General features: G+C 39.4%; 1 protein-coding gene across 2 annotated transcripts in view; it reads right to left on the bottom strand.

The window, feature by feature from the left end:
- c1h8orf34 (chromosome 1 C8orf34 homolog) overlaps nucleotides 1-15,371 on the bottom strand; it is a 356,319-nt gene that overhangs the window by 103,846 nt on the left and 237,102 nt on the right. Inside the window, exon 8 of one of the 2 annotated variants that reach the window (XM_063042009.1) lies at nucleotides 4,739-4,874. In XM_063042009.1, the coding sequence (XP_062898079.1) occupies nucleotides 4,739-4,874 (136 nt within the window). The remainder of the gene's footprint in view (nucleotides 1-4,738; nucleotides 4,875-15,371) is intronic. The other variant, XM_063042010.1, reaches the window with a different exon arrangement.

Below are 15,371 nucleotides of genomic sequence, written 5' to 3'. Positions count from 1 at the left end.
TGGAACATACGGATCTTGGCCCTCCTGAAAGTGTCCACAGCAGGGGTGATTGATAAGTTTGTGGCCTAAGTTAGAAGGAGATGAGTTATACAGCTCTCGTTACATGCACATGCAGGTCAACTCTTTGAGTGATTATGCAGAAAGTTTGAAGTTAATAACTCATCTCCTTCTACCTTAGGCCACAAACTTAACAATCACCCCTTGTATTTGGGACAACTCTTAAAGAACAAAAATAAACTAAGAAAATAAGCTGGGAATGCCTTTGATGAAGGGTCTCGGCCCGAAACGTCGACTGTACCTCTTCCTAGAGATGCTGCCTGGCCTGCTGCGTTCACCGGCAACTTTGATGTGTGTTGCTGGGAATCCCTTTGTTTATTTGCAACACTATGCCACTTAACCAGGACAGGAGGCTGTTGCTGAACAGTTTTTAACTAAAGCCAGTTGAGTGCACGTTGTGAGACACTGCACTGTGCTTAAGGAGGAAAGTTGTTAAATAGCGTCACTTGCGTGTGTTTGTGTTCAAAAATCTGTGATTTTGTGACTGAGAGTTGGTGAGTAATAAGCAGTAAGACAACTCAGAAATGTTTTGCTCACTGCGGTTTCAGGTATTCAGACTTCGAAATGTCAGAAATGGCCGGGAGTGAAAATGAAGCATTTTCACTACTTCAGCAAGTACTGAATTTGAAGGCATTGATTTTGTTTACTTACAATCAATCAAAAGAACACAGCAGTGTACTATGGATTAATTCCTTTGTCAATAACTAATGCATTGTTTTATAGTACTATAGTAGTTTTGATAGTGTTCTAATTTGTTCAGTATTTCATTTAAATATATAACTTGTTATTCAGTTAAATCTACTTCAATGAAACTTTGGCAAATTGGAGCAGTTACTTAATTGGACTAAAATGTACTGGTTCTAATGTGTCCCAATTAACTGAAATCCACTGTATATCATTTAGCAAAGTTACTTTTCTATACATGAAATCGTGATTATAGCCACTGTAGTTAATGAATTATTGCTGTCTTTGTGTTTTAAAGTATGAAGTATTGTGTGAGAATGGGAGAACCAGATTCTCTCCATATTATCTGCTGTTTTGAATATTTGTTTAATATATATCTGAGTTACAGCTTCTGCATGGCTTAGTTTGATCAGTCACAACACACACAAACTCCACAAAGGTCAGGAATCAACCCACGTCATTTGATCTATGTAGCAGCAGCTCTACTTGTGATGCCACTGATAATCTGATAGAAATCAACTCTGAGTTTGAAAGTGACGTGGTTCAGTGCAAACCTGTGATCCTAAATTTAAACAAAGGAAACTATGAGGGCATGAGAGGAGTGTTGGTTATGCTCGACTGGGAGAATACATTGAAAGGTAGGACTGTGGAAAGAATTTGTTTAAATTTCAAAAAAATAAAAAGTAGTGGATATGGCCCAGTCCATCATGGAGAGAACCCTTCCCACCATTGAGCACATCTGCATGGGGTGTTGTCACAGGAAAGCAGCATCCATCATCAGGGACCCCCACCACCCAGGTCATGCTCTCCTCTTGCTACTGACATCAGGAAGAAGGTACAGTAGCCTCAGGATTCACACCACCAGGTTTAGGAGCAGTTATTATCCCTCAGCCATCAGTCTCTAGAACCAGAAGGGATAACTTCACTCAACTTCACTTGCCCCATCACTGAATTGTTCCCAAAACCTATGGACTCTTCGTCTCATGTACTCAATATTTATTGTTTATTTATTTATTATTATTATTCCTCATTTTTTCCTTCTTTTTACACTTGCAGTTTGTTGTCTTTTGCACATTGCACTGGTTGTCCACCCTGTTGATGCAGTCATTCATTGATTCAATTAAGATTATTGAGTATGCAACCACAAGAAAATGAATCTCAGGGTTGTATATGGTGACATGTATATTAATAATAGTTATTTTTAACTTTCTCCACCAATAGAAGAAGAAATTCAACCAGTGGTTGACAATAGAAACCAAAGGCCAAGGAAGAGGCCTGTAAATTTGTCAGAAATTCCTGGAGGCCTGACAATTGGGAGTTTTCACAAGCAAGGAGCAAAAAATTGATGAAGAAATGCAAGACAGTATCTGAGAGAAAACAGGCAAGAAACATTAAAACTAATAGTAGAAACTTTAAGACCAGGAGAAGAGACAAAGGAACAGCAGAGGAATTAAAGAATTACTTTGTATGCGTTTTCATAGTAGAAGACATATGTAACGCACGTAAGGTTTCACTGCTAATGAAATGGCTTCTCTGTAATGTTCCACTGCTAAGGTAATGGTTTCTCTGTAGCAGCAATGTTTGGGTTATGACTAGAGATAACAGGGCATGTTAGCCAATGAGTGGGATATCGTTCTTTCTTCTGTGACTGGGGGCAGGGAATTCGTGGTCTTTTGCCGGGGAGAGATGAAGAGAGAAGACGCGAATGGAGAGAGTTGGTAGACCGCCGGATGGAGTGGACTTGGAGCAAGGGTCCAAGGGTCAGCGGCAATCAGAGGAGGTCGATGGTGGACGAGCGGCCCTATCAGAGAGCTGCAATATTGCATTGTTTCATGAGAATGGGCTCTTTTTCTTTTTCTTTTTTTTTACTAACCATATAAGAACTATAAAACTCAATTGTTTAATCGCATATTGTGTACTGTTTGTTATTTCATGGTACTGATTTGTAACAGGGGACACATCGTGCAGCATCCACCCAAACAAGATTTCTTAAGTTTGGCCAGGCCAAGGGGGGGCTATCATCCCCTATATTAAGTCGCTAGCCGAACTGAGAGTTACACATATAAAATCAGCTGAACATACAAAAAAATCATGAGAGGAGGAAGAAACAAAGTAGTGAAGTTTTAGTCCTTAAGTAGCATGAGACAAATAGGTGAGCATGAAAGCTGATAAATCCAGAAACCTGATGATCAAACATCCCTTTAAGAGGTGGCTTTAGAAATAGTGGATGCTCTGCTTATCAGTTCCCAAAGTTTGAAAGATATTGGAATTTTGCCTGCAGAATGGAAGATTGAAAATGTAATCCCATTATTCAAGAAAGAAGTAAGAAAGAAAACGGAACTATTTACTTATCAGTCTGAAGTCAATGGCCCGTGAAATGCTGGAATCTGTAATGAAGGATTGAATAACAGAATATTTTGAAAAGAATAAAAGGGTTGATCAGAATCAGCATGAATTTGTAAAAGGAAAATCATTTTAGACTAATTAACCAGAACTCTGTGATGATGTGCCTAAAAAACTAGAATACAGAATATCAGTGGATGCAGTGTTTTTGTACTTTCAGAAGGTATTCCATAACATCCCAGAGAGGAGGGTGATCGGCAAGTTAGAATTCATGAGAGAAAGATTATACGCTGACATGGATTATGAAGTGGTTCAAGGACTGAAGGCATAGACTGGAAATAAATGAATCGTACTTAGATTGGTAGTGGGGTATCAGAGAAAACAAGCCGGGGCACCATCTTTTCACAAATTATGTCAACAATTTGTTTGAAAGGACCAAAGGTCATATTTCCAGTTTTGTTGACAATACAGAATGAGGAGGAATTCTGAGTATGGAAGAGGATTTAAAGAGGTTGCATTTGTACTGAATATAGAGGACCTAGATAATGTTCCCAGACATTTTTGGGAGAACACATCAAGTACTGTATTGCTGATGATACTCCATACCTTAAAGAATAAATTTGAAAAGGAGGTCAACAAAGAACTTTTGAAAGATTAAGTTTAACCAAAATGTCAAGACACCGAGAACTAAATATTAGCATACTTTAGTCTTTGGAACCGTTTAGTGTCTGTTTCATTGTGGGATCTGACATTACCACTGCTGAGATATCTAGCAATACTGGACAAAAGAAATATTAGACTGGATATTTGTTTCAATTGTCAGGAAGCTCAGTATTCCTGTATATGCACACACTATTCCCGAAGTTCCTGACCGATACTTCCCAGCTAATTCCTAGTTGTGCTCGGACAATGTATTTCTCCTGGAGTCCAGCAGCAGGACAAGAACTCCCATCATTTCCCAAGTAGTTATGCCAGGAAATCTGTTTGCCATAAAATCTGCCATAGGTTCTGTACCTGCATTCATTTCAAAAACGAGTATTGACAAGGGAAGGAATGCTTCAAGATTCTTGAGATTTTTGTTGAATTAGTTAACAGAAATCTATTTAATTGTTTCCACATTTCCCAATATTTTATTGTATTATTGTATTAGATAATATTAAAAAATAAATATGGTGTAATTAAAATTAATTATTTTTGAATGCCTGCAAGATTTGACACCTGGTTAAAATTTGAGAGCATGGCTTGACTGGCTGACAAAGAATTTCTATGAGTGGAGCTTGTAAATGTTCTGTCATGTGATATTATTCACAACTAGAAAGGTCTAAAACGCTGCAGTTGATTTCATTTAGAAATTTACCACGCAAAATGTATGGATTTTGCACCTAGTAGATTTACAAACTGCAAGGAGATTTTGGGCTAATAAGTTTACAGATGAGTTTTGAGGAAGCAACTGGTGGGCTGGGCATTTTATTGAAGTGTATTGCCAATATGCAGGTGGCATTTTGTTGCTAAAATTAAACCTGAAAATTTGGATGCAGCTTAAAAGTTGCTCCAAAGGGAATGAATAATCATGTCAATATTTGAGAATCAAAGATGGTGACTTTACAAGTAACAATACGTCGACAGTAAGGATACAAAACGGGTGCTACAATACCTGGCACACCTCGAGCAGATGTTGAGTGTAACTTTGGCTTGAGGCTCTGCAGAGTATAGGCTTCGACCTTGGCTAAACCTGTTACCAGACGGCACGTGATCAGTAATGCCCTCCATCCTCAAATCATCCAGGTCCTCTGAAATTTCAAGAGTACCTATCAATTTGTTTGAAAGTTAAATCTATGAAAATGCAACAAGTAGGAAGCATGTGATTTGGAAATTAGTTATTAAACAGTAACATTTGCAAATAATATAACTTCTTTTAATGATGACTATATTTAGATTCACATATGGAAATTTAAGACACTGTACTTTAAACATATTTACTCTTTATAGCAGAAAATTTATGAGAAAACAGGAAATTCAACCTTACTGCACCTTTATGAGAGAATAAAATTGACAGAAAGATTATTTTGCCAAATGAACAGCCAGCACCCAATGTTGGCACAGATTGTAACATTGTTAACTCTCTCGATCACATATTTCATTATTCAGCAAGGGCAGACATTATTTCAGGGGTTTATTACAAATCCCTTTTGGAAAATTTCCTGTGGAAAATTGTGGCTGGTAATGAGTAGAGCAGAGTTTGGGTCAGCTCCTCTCAGTTCCTTCAGAGTTCTCCGTCTTCAAGAAAAGAAGACATTTTCTATGCAGCTAGGGTGGGTGGGGAGGTGTAGCAGATTATTTTTCCATTAATCTACAGCACTACATTATCTCTCAAACGTCCTCTTCTCCTTCCCCCCCCATTGCCAATATTGTTAGTCTACTCTGCCCAACTAACTACCATCACAATAACATGACTTACACACATCTTCAGAAAAAAGAGAACATTTCATGTGCAGATATCAAAGATGGAGGTGTGGAGGAGGGTTCACTAAAAATGCTATACTAAGAACTATTTTTAGAGGAGTGCATACAATTTGTCGCAATCAATTACTAACTAATTATAACTTCCCTGACCAAATCTGATAATCTAAGCTGGCAGAGCTGTTTTTGAATCTCTTCCCTGCCGTCAATAGTCACCTGATTTTCAAATACCATAATAAGACTTAAACAACCTGCTTTAGATTTATTATGAACAGATTACAGTACAAACCTTTTTGGAAATCACTCAAAAAAGATTGAAATGATGCAAAGATATTAAGAACATATTGCCCCGGGTTTTATAGTTGGCAGAGAAGGCACAATGCTCACTTCTAGCCTCAGTATAGCTACCCAAAAGGAATTTCTGGCCAGGGCATTGTCAGTTTTCACCAGTTAATCTGATTTGTATTCTTTTAATGGAAGCTGGGGTGTCTGTGGCATTCAGGAACAGTAGTATCATCATGCAGGCTAAGCACACATAAAATAGCGCTTTCAGAATCAGAGTTTGTTCAGTTGTATGTTTTAAAAATTCTTTTACTCTCACTCAGCAACACTGAACAATTTCAATTGTGGATTTTACAGTGAGAATAATGTGTGCAGAAAAGCTGTTCAAGTTCTTCATATTAAATTACAGATTATATGTTTACTGAACTGCAAAGATCACAATGAGATATCTAATGGAGGACAAATAATGTGTTAAAAATCACCCTTAATAATAATCTGCAAACATTCATTAAAATCCCATCATAGTAGAAGAGGAACCTAAACTTCAGTTAATTAAATGGATCTGGAATTAAATAAATTATTAGCAGTGGCAGCTCTGAAATTACTGGAATGCTGCAACACATATGGTGCTTTAATGCCTTTTAGTACCATAACAATCTGTGACTCCAAATTCACATCAAATATATTTTATTCTCTAAAATAGCTAAGCAAGGCTTTGAGGGGAATGATGATAGTGTTTGACAGTGCTACCCAATTCACCAAAAATAAGTTTTTCAAAAGTGGATCAGAATTTTTAAATGCTTACCTACTCAATTAAATATGTGTTGTGCAGAGTTAAATCAGTAGTAGGTGAAGAATCCTCACATCTTGAAATCCTTGAAAAATACTTATTTTACTTTTGGATATCTTTAAATTTACTATCTTATAACATGCAAAAGCACTTGTGGGATGCACACTATATCTTTAACTGAGGTTTTCCTAAATATAGTGGATTCCGGTTAATTGGGACATCAGGTAATCAGGTCAATTAGGGCCACTTACTGAGCCAACTCTTTGAGGAAATAGCCAAGATTCCCTTCGTTTGGGACATTATTGCTGCTTAAATGGGCGGGGGACTATTGCCGCACAGCTTCGAGCTAGCATCAGAAGAGTGCATTTGTGTGGCTGTTAGACACTACACCGTGCTTGGAGCAAACAGTTTTAAACAGCATTAGTTGCACGTGCTTGTGTTCAAAAAGCAGTGAAATTTTTGACTGATAGTTTGTGTAAAATAAGCAGTGTGACCATTCAAAACTGTTTTGCTCACTGCGGTTTCAAGCATTCAGGCTTGAAGATGCAAGAAACGGCTGGGAGTGAAAATGCAATGATTTCACAACTTCAACAAGTTCGAAACTGCAAAGATATTGACAATCGTCTGGAATGTTACAAAGGAAATCAAAAGAACACGGCAGCATACAGGTACACTGAATGAATTCCCCCATTGATAACAATTAGTAACTAATACACTATTTTACGGTATTGTAGTAGTATTGATAGTGTTCTAATTTGCCCTGCATTTAAATACATGTATTATGTATGATATATACAATATTATATATGGTGAATGTCATCAATTGAATTAATAATTCAGAAAAATATTCAAGTAGCATCAATGCTAACCTGGAAAATTTCCAGTTTGATCTCAAAAGTTGTTCAAAAACCTAAGAGGAAGTTAAGAGATGCCAAAATAAATGAACAAATTTGGACTACTGTCACACAGAAAGATCATTAGTTTCATGTGTTAAGAGTAAATTAAATTTAGAAGAGTTTTGCTGAAGAAAACAAAGTTAGTGTGTAAGTGAATATTACAAAATGTCACCGTGCTTCCCTCTACTGGCGAAATATCTGATAATTAGAGTTTTCATCCCATTTTGGTCTGCATCCAAATAAATGGAATGGAACAAACATTCACAGAACTAGATAGATTCACCAAAAATTTGGTTAAACTAGTTAATTTTGTTGAGTTCATGGAGTCATGGGTGACAGCTGCACAAGTAGGAGAGTATGCTTCAAATTCAACTAGGACCAAGCACATCATAATGTACTGAGTGAGTATGCTTTCTTTCAATCAAGCCTTTAATTAGGCAAATCTAAAAGATTTCATTATTCCATTAAAAGATTCCAAAAAGACAAGGTTGCTCTCCATGTGGTTACAAATGGTTCCCTCTCAGCCAACATCACTTAAAACACGGTGATCTGACTATATACATATATATATAATTTATTTTTCTTCCCCACTGGCATCCATGATTTTCTCTTTCTCCCATTAAACCTTTTTTTTTACACATACGGTATCTTTCTTTGTGTTCTAATTGCTGACTACTCTACAAAGCTTTTTTAAATGCTTAGCTACGTTAGGTATGATAAACAAATGCAAGCATCTAAAGCCTCTTTAGGTAACACAGTAATATTTTTGCAAGCAAGAAGAAATCTGCAGATGCTGGAAATCGGAGCAACACACACCAAATGCTGGAGGAACTCAGCAGGCTAGGCAGCATCCATGGAAAAGCGTACAGTCGACGTTTAGGTCAAGACCCTTCAGCAGGACCTGTTACAATAGGTGTGTTATAGTAATATTTTTGACCATTTGATGATACAGGCAGATATTATAGCCTCTTCTTTCTATAATTCCAAATAAAAATGGTAAACTGGTTAGCCTAGAAATACATCCACAATATTCCAATAATTAATATCGCACTTGGAAATTAGGTTAAATTGGAGTACGAAAACAAACACATTTCTTGGTATCTTAATGAGATTTGAGTTATTTGTCTCCACATTTCTTGAAGAGATTTTTGTTTCATTCTAGCTTAATATTCCCAAATGATATCAATAGCATTCAACTCACGAAACCTGTCCACAGTGAGAGTCCCAGCACCACTGATGTGAATTTTTTTTATTTACTCAAAGAGTGAAGTTCTACTAATTCCATTTCTTCTTAAAATTGCATTAGATATTGCCAGAAAGCATGCTTTATTCATCATACTCACTAACATCTGGGATTTCCCACAATCTCTAATGCAACCCCTCAGATATTCTCGAAATGCTTTGCTTGTGGAAGTGAGAATCAAGATTCTTCTGAGTTTCCTTGCCTCGGGATCATTCCAGGCTGCCAAAGCCCACAGTTTACTCAAACACGAGGAATTCTGCAGATGCTAGAAATTCAAGCAACACACATCAAAGTTGCTGGTGAATGCAGCAGGCCAGGCAGCATCTCTAGGAGGAGGTCCTGTCGACGTTTCAGGCCGAGACCCTGTTGTCAAGGTCTCGGCCTGAAACGTCGACAGGACCTCCTCCTAGAGATGCTGCCTGGCCTGCTGCGTTCACCAGCAACTTTGATGTGTGTCCCACAGTTTACTGCTCACTTCACTGCTGAATTAGACCTCACTGTAACTTAATATTCCTAAAGAGAAACTGCTTTGTTTCCTTTAGCCTATAGATACAGACAGACCAAGTACAGGGATTTTAACACAAAAGATTCTGCAGATGCTGGAATCCGGAGCAACACACACAAAATTCTGGAGGAACACAGCAGGTCAGTTCCACCAGAATTTTGTGTGTGTTACTCCAAATATAGGAATTTGCCTGCAATGCAGGCTTCCAGAAAGTATAGGAATTCATAACCTGCACTCATGTGATTTTACTCATTACTGATGCTGCTCTGGCACCATCTAGCTCAGAGCGCCTGACTGTACATCCAGGGAATTTCCAACACCCCCTTGAAAAAAGGAATACCACCAGTACTTCCTTGAGAAACATCAGCCTTTCCAGATCTCTTCTTCACCTGCATGAAACTCTTTCAAACCCAGCTTCATCACTCAAGCATCCATTAATTAAGTATACTCCCCTGTAACCCGTAGGGTTAAAATCCGATAAAGCCAACATGTAAATTTGCATATTTTATGACTACCATGTTCATAGGTCTGTCATCATAATGCCTTACAAGGCGCGAAATGAAAGACTGTGTGGGGCGCACTCCTCACACAGACAGTAGGTGGCTGTTGACTCACAAAGAGTTCATCCGCCCTTTGACAGGTTTTGTTTTTAGTCCTGCTGGGTGCCTACACACCCTCCTCCCTGTTTAACCGAAGTGCACCAGGGGGTGTGCCGGTTGAGTCGCTGACAACCTGACCCAAGACAGGATTTTCATTGCAGTCATAGAGTCCATTTTCACGTACGGATGCGAGACGTGGACACTCACTAAGACGATGCGAAAGTCTCTAGATGGTTGCTATACACGAATGCTCCGGATGGCTCTTGACGTGACTTGGCAACAGCACATGACGGATGTTGAGCTCTATACCAACCTCCCGATGCTCTCCACTAAAATCGAGGTGAGAAGACTGCAACTAACGGGGCACTGTCTACGCCACCTCAAGCTACCGGCCAGCATAGTCATCATACGGGCGCCCTCACAAGACTATGGTCAACACGCTCCTAGAAGACAGCGGCACGGCTAATGTAGATGAACTGAACACACTGATGAGGGAGAGGGAGAAGTGGGGAGTCCGTCATCGTGCCTGATGCCGGCCCCCTAGGCCTGAGTCGACGTAGTAATAGTAGTAGTAGTAGGTTCATAGGACCATGTTAACAAACACCGTAAGGTTGACCTCAATACTCATGTCATGAAAATGTAGCATAACAACTTCTGGGGAGATACAGCATGTTCACTAATCAAGATGGAAAGTATTTGTATTGTGGCTACTGGACTAATGTTAATAACTATTTTAACAACATAAAAGTGTGCTAATTAATGTGGAAGATAATAATAGATATGGGAGGACAAAGAATGGGGGTCTGGATGGGAGCACTGAAGATAAGGTTTGGTGCACAAAAGTGTAAACTGATATTCTTTGGCAGATTACTTGTGTTTTTTCTTATTCTAAGTTGCACAATTTTGAAAGGTTGCGATGATGGAGCTAGAGCTATCTGAGAACAAATCTTTGAATGTACCAGGACAGGTTAAAAAGACATGAATCACTCTATTTTTGTCCAGAAAATTAACTGCAATGTTTTTTTGCCTTCTCCATTGATGGCAGCATAGCAGTGCACAGGTCATCACTGCTGCCATGTAGCTTCAGAGAGACAGATTCAATTTTCATCCAATGTGTGGAAATTTCACACACTCTCTCCCTTTAATTATCTGGGCATCTTCTGTTGGCCCCAATTTCATTCTACATACCAAAGGACAATAAATTGACTACAGCTCCACCTTCAATACTGTAACTTTGCACAACTTTACAGGGTCCTTTGACAAGGTCCCGCATAGGAGGTTAGTTAGGAAAATTCAGTCGCTAGGTATACATGGAGAGGTGGTAAATTGGATTAGACATTGCCTCAATGGAAGAAGCCAAAGAGTGGTAGTAGAGGATTGCTTCTCAAAGTGGAGGCCTGTGACTAGTGGTGTGCCACAGGGATCAGTGCTGGGTCCATTGTTATTTGTCATCTATATCAATGATCTGGATGATAATGTGGTAAATTGGATCAGCAAACTTGCTGATGATACAAAGATTGGAGGTGTAGTGGACAGTGAGGAAGGTTTTCAGAGCCTGCAGAGGGACTTGGACCAGCTGGAAAAATGGGCTGAAAAATGACAGATGGAGTTTAACACAGACAAGTGTGAGGTATTGCATGTTGGAAGGACAAACCAAGGTAGAACGTACAGGGTTAATGGTAAGGCACTGAGGAGTGCAGTAGAACAGAGGGAATTGGGAATACAGATACAAAATTCCCTAAAAGTGGCGTCACAGGTAGATAGGGTCATAAAGAGAGCTTTTGGTACATTGGCCTTTATTAATCAAAGTATTGAGTATAAGAGCTGGAATGTTATGATGAGGTTGTATAAGGCATTGGTGAGGCCAAATCTGGAGTATTGTGTTCAGTTTTGGTCACCAAATTACAGGAAGGATATAAATAAGGTTGAAAGAGTGCAGAGAAGGTTTATAAGGATGTTGCCGGGACTTGACAACTCAGTTACAGAGAAAGGTTGAATAGGTTAGGACTTTATTCCCTGGAGCGTAGAAGAATGAGGGGAGATTTGATAGAGGTATATACAATTATGATGGGTATAGATAGAGTGAATGCAAGCAGGCTTTTTCCACTGAGGCAAGGGGAGAAAAAAAACCAGAGGACATGGGTTAGGGGTGAGGGGGGGGAAGTTTAAAGGGAACATTAGTGGGGGGGCTTCTTCACACAGAGAGTAGTGGGAGTGTGGAATGAGTTGCCAGACAAGCTGGTAAATGCAGGTTCTTTTTTTTAACATTTAAGAATAAATTGGACAGATACATGGATGGGAGGTGTATGGAGGGATATGGTCCGTGTGCAGGTCAGTGGGACTAGGCAGAAAATGGTTCAGCACAGCCAAGAAGGGCCAAAAGGCCTGTTCCTGTGCTGTAGTTTTTCTATGGTTTCTATGGTTTCTTTCTAACTCCAAGGAACTCATGCAGAACCCCAAATCCTGGGAGTCGACACCTCCCTCTGTAACCTGATTCTTGACTTCCTGACCAAAAGACTTCCTGATCAGCAAGAATAGACAGCAACATCTCCACCATGATTATTCTAAACTCTGGTTCCCCACAAGGCTGCACCCTCAGCACTTTGCTCTACTTCCTGTACACTCATGACTGCATGGCCGGACCCTGCTATAACTCCATCTCCAAGTTTGCAGACGATACCACTGTAATGGGCCGTATTTCAAATACTGAAACATAGGAGTACAGAAAGGAGATATAGAACTTAGTGGCATAGCGTTATAACAACAACTTTTCCCTCAATGTCAGCAAAAGAAAGCTAATCATCAGATGCGTGAAGGAGGGTGGTACACATGCTCCTGTCTATATTAATGGTTTTGAGGTAGAGAGGATTGAGAGCTTCAAGTTCATCAACAGCCTGCCCTGGGACAACCACATAGACATCAAGGCCAAGAAAGTTCGGCGACACCTCTGCTTCCTCAGGAGGCTAAAGAAATTTAGCGTGTCCCCATTGACCCTAACCAATTTTTATCAATGCACCATAGAAAGCATCCTATCTGGAACCACCGTGCCCTGGTATGGCAATTGCTCTGCGTGTGACCACAAGAAACCGGGGAGAGTTATATACACAGCTCAGCACATTATGGGAACAAGCCAACCCTCTGTGGACTCTGTCTATACTTCCTCTAGGCTCAGTAGAGCAGCCAATGTAATCAAAGATCCCACTCACTCTAGACATTCTCTTTTCTTCCCTCTTCCATCGGGCAGAAGATGCAAAAGACTGAAAGCAGCTATGGCACAGTCAGTGATAGCTTCTACCCCACTGTTACAATGTGGTAAGTTGGACCCTTGATGTCACAATCTACCTCATCATGACCTTACCCATTATTGTTTACCTGCACTGCATTCCCTCTGTACTGTTGCACTTTATTGTGCATGGTTATGGTTTTACCTTATTCTACCTCAGTGTAATCATCTGATTTGTATGAACAGTATGCAAGCCAAGCTTTTCATTGTATCTCAGTACAGGCAACAATAATAAACCAATTCCAACTGCAGCATGTGTGATGGTAGGAATAACTGGGGAGGAGTTGATGGACATGTGAGAAATTTCTGGGAAATAATAGGGGAATGCAATTAATATGATTCATCTGAGAGCTAGCATAGATTTGCTGGGCTGAATGGCCTTTATTACGAGAGAAATGGAATGTAAAAATTAGCTTTTTGTGCAGTGAAACACAATGAAACCAAATCCACAATATTTAGATATTAAACTTGTGTTGATGAAAGAGCATTCTCTTCCATCCATTACAAATTTAGTATCTAGAACATTTATTTTTCTATTTTACACTGATTTTATATTATTGCACAGAATTAACAGCCTACAGGTTTGATTGCACAACACCAGTTATTTCAAGACTGTGTAATCTAACTTTAATTCAAACTGGAGGCGATTTTTATTCAGGGTCACAAAGTTGAAACAGTTATTTCCAGTCATAATATTCATTACCATATCTGACCTTTCCCAAGAATCCAATGTATACTTAAGAATATCAATTTTCAAGCAACACTCATTTTTCCCCTGAGCAACGTAAGTTAAAGCTAAACACTCCAACTATCATGGAACAGTCTAGAGTATAACTAGGAACAAATTGTGACAGTTTCTTGCCTTTGTCTAGTTAAAGGAACATTCTGCTGAGATAAGGTAATCTCACTGAAGATTTTAATAACTGATAACTGCCTGCCTAAATAATGATGCTAAGGATAGGAATCTGGTGACACAACTACTCAGACACCTTTCAAAGTCTGCAGAGCTTGCTACAACAAACAGTGAACAGTTCTTTTCAGTATTTGGCTGCAAAGACACACATTTAAAGGAATCTTAGAAGAAACATTTTGACAACACTTCAGTGCTGGCGGCATCAGCATGTGCAGGATTGGCCACATGAAAAGGGTCAGGTACTTTGGTTCAAGTGGCACTAGGGGTACAGTCCCAGAGAGTCTTAAACCTGATTCTGATTCTTCAGAGATATTGCAACCAGCCCATTTCATCCTGGTGTAAAATGAAATTTTGGCTTGGGTTTTTCGAGGTTGTTGTCAGTAGAATATTCTGTGGAAAGACCAAAGCCAAATCTCCCAGCAGCACAGACAATGCAGCCACTAATTTTTTTTTATATATATAGAAGGGACTTCATAAAACGAAGATAATGTTCATAAGAATCTTGTAAAATAAAGTGTCTCAACACACATAAAAGTTGCTGGTGAATGCAGCAGGCCAGGCAGCATCTCTAGGAAGAGGTGCAGTCGACGCTTCAGGCCAAGACCCTTCGTCAGGACTAGAATAAAGTGTCCCTCTGTGTGTGCATGTGGGTGTGTGATTAGAGAGTTTCTGAGTAATTGTGCCTATGCAAGGAAGCTTTTTATTGTGGTCTGCAGCTCACTGAGATGCTTCTGTGAGATCATGGCATTGTTTTAACCTTATTCCACAGTATGGGTATTCTCACTATTGGAAAAGGAACTCTATCCACTTTCTACCAGGCTCTTCTACCACTGATACTGGGGCCCCATCTCCAAACATTTTGTACATGCACCAGGAATTCCATGTTTCTTTTGTAAATTATGGAGTTCTTTCCCCTTCTTCCTGCATCCTCTCTCCTCTCCTTTAAAGCAGCCATAATTGTATTGGTGGTGCCTACACCCTCCCCCTATGAGGAATATGGCATTAAGGGCCAATGCTTTTTCCTGAATGCTGTACAGAAAAATTCCAACAGTTCTACTGCATTGAACCTGGTCCTGTCGTGAATTATTTAAAGTTAGAATTATTTTAGAGCTTCTTTCCAAGTGTAAGTGCCCGAACAATGCTTCAAGTGTCATTGTTGACCAACTTCTCAATTTTTTGAAAGGTACCTGACTAAATTCAACAACATTTTAGTGGATCAAAAACAGGTATAAATCAACTTCCAGATCAGGGGTTTCCAATCTGGGGTCCACAGACCTCTCAGTTAATGGTAAGGGCTCATGGTATAAAAATGGCTG

The sequence above is a fragment of the Mobula hypostoma genome, chromosome 1 (assembly GCF_963921235.1).
Source record: "Mobula hypostoma chromosome 1, sMobHyp1.1, whole genome shotgun sequence".
In the NCBI taxonomy this organism is placed as follows: Eukaryota; Metazoa; Chordata; class Chondrichthyes; order Myliobatiformes; family Myliobatidae; genus Mobula; species Mobula hypostoma.
The sequence above is the reverse complement of the archived record's forward strand: the minus strand, read 5'-3'. Positions and strand labels throughout refer to the sequence as shown.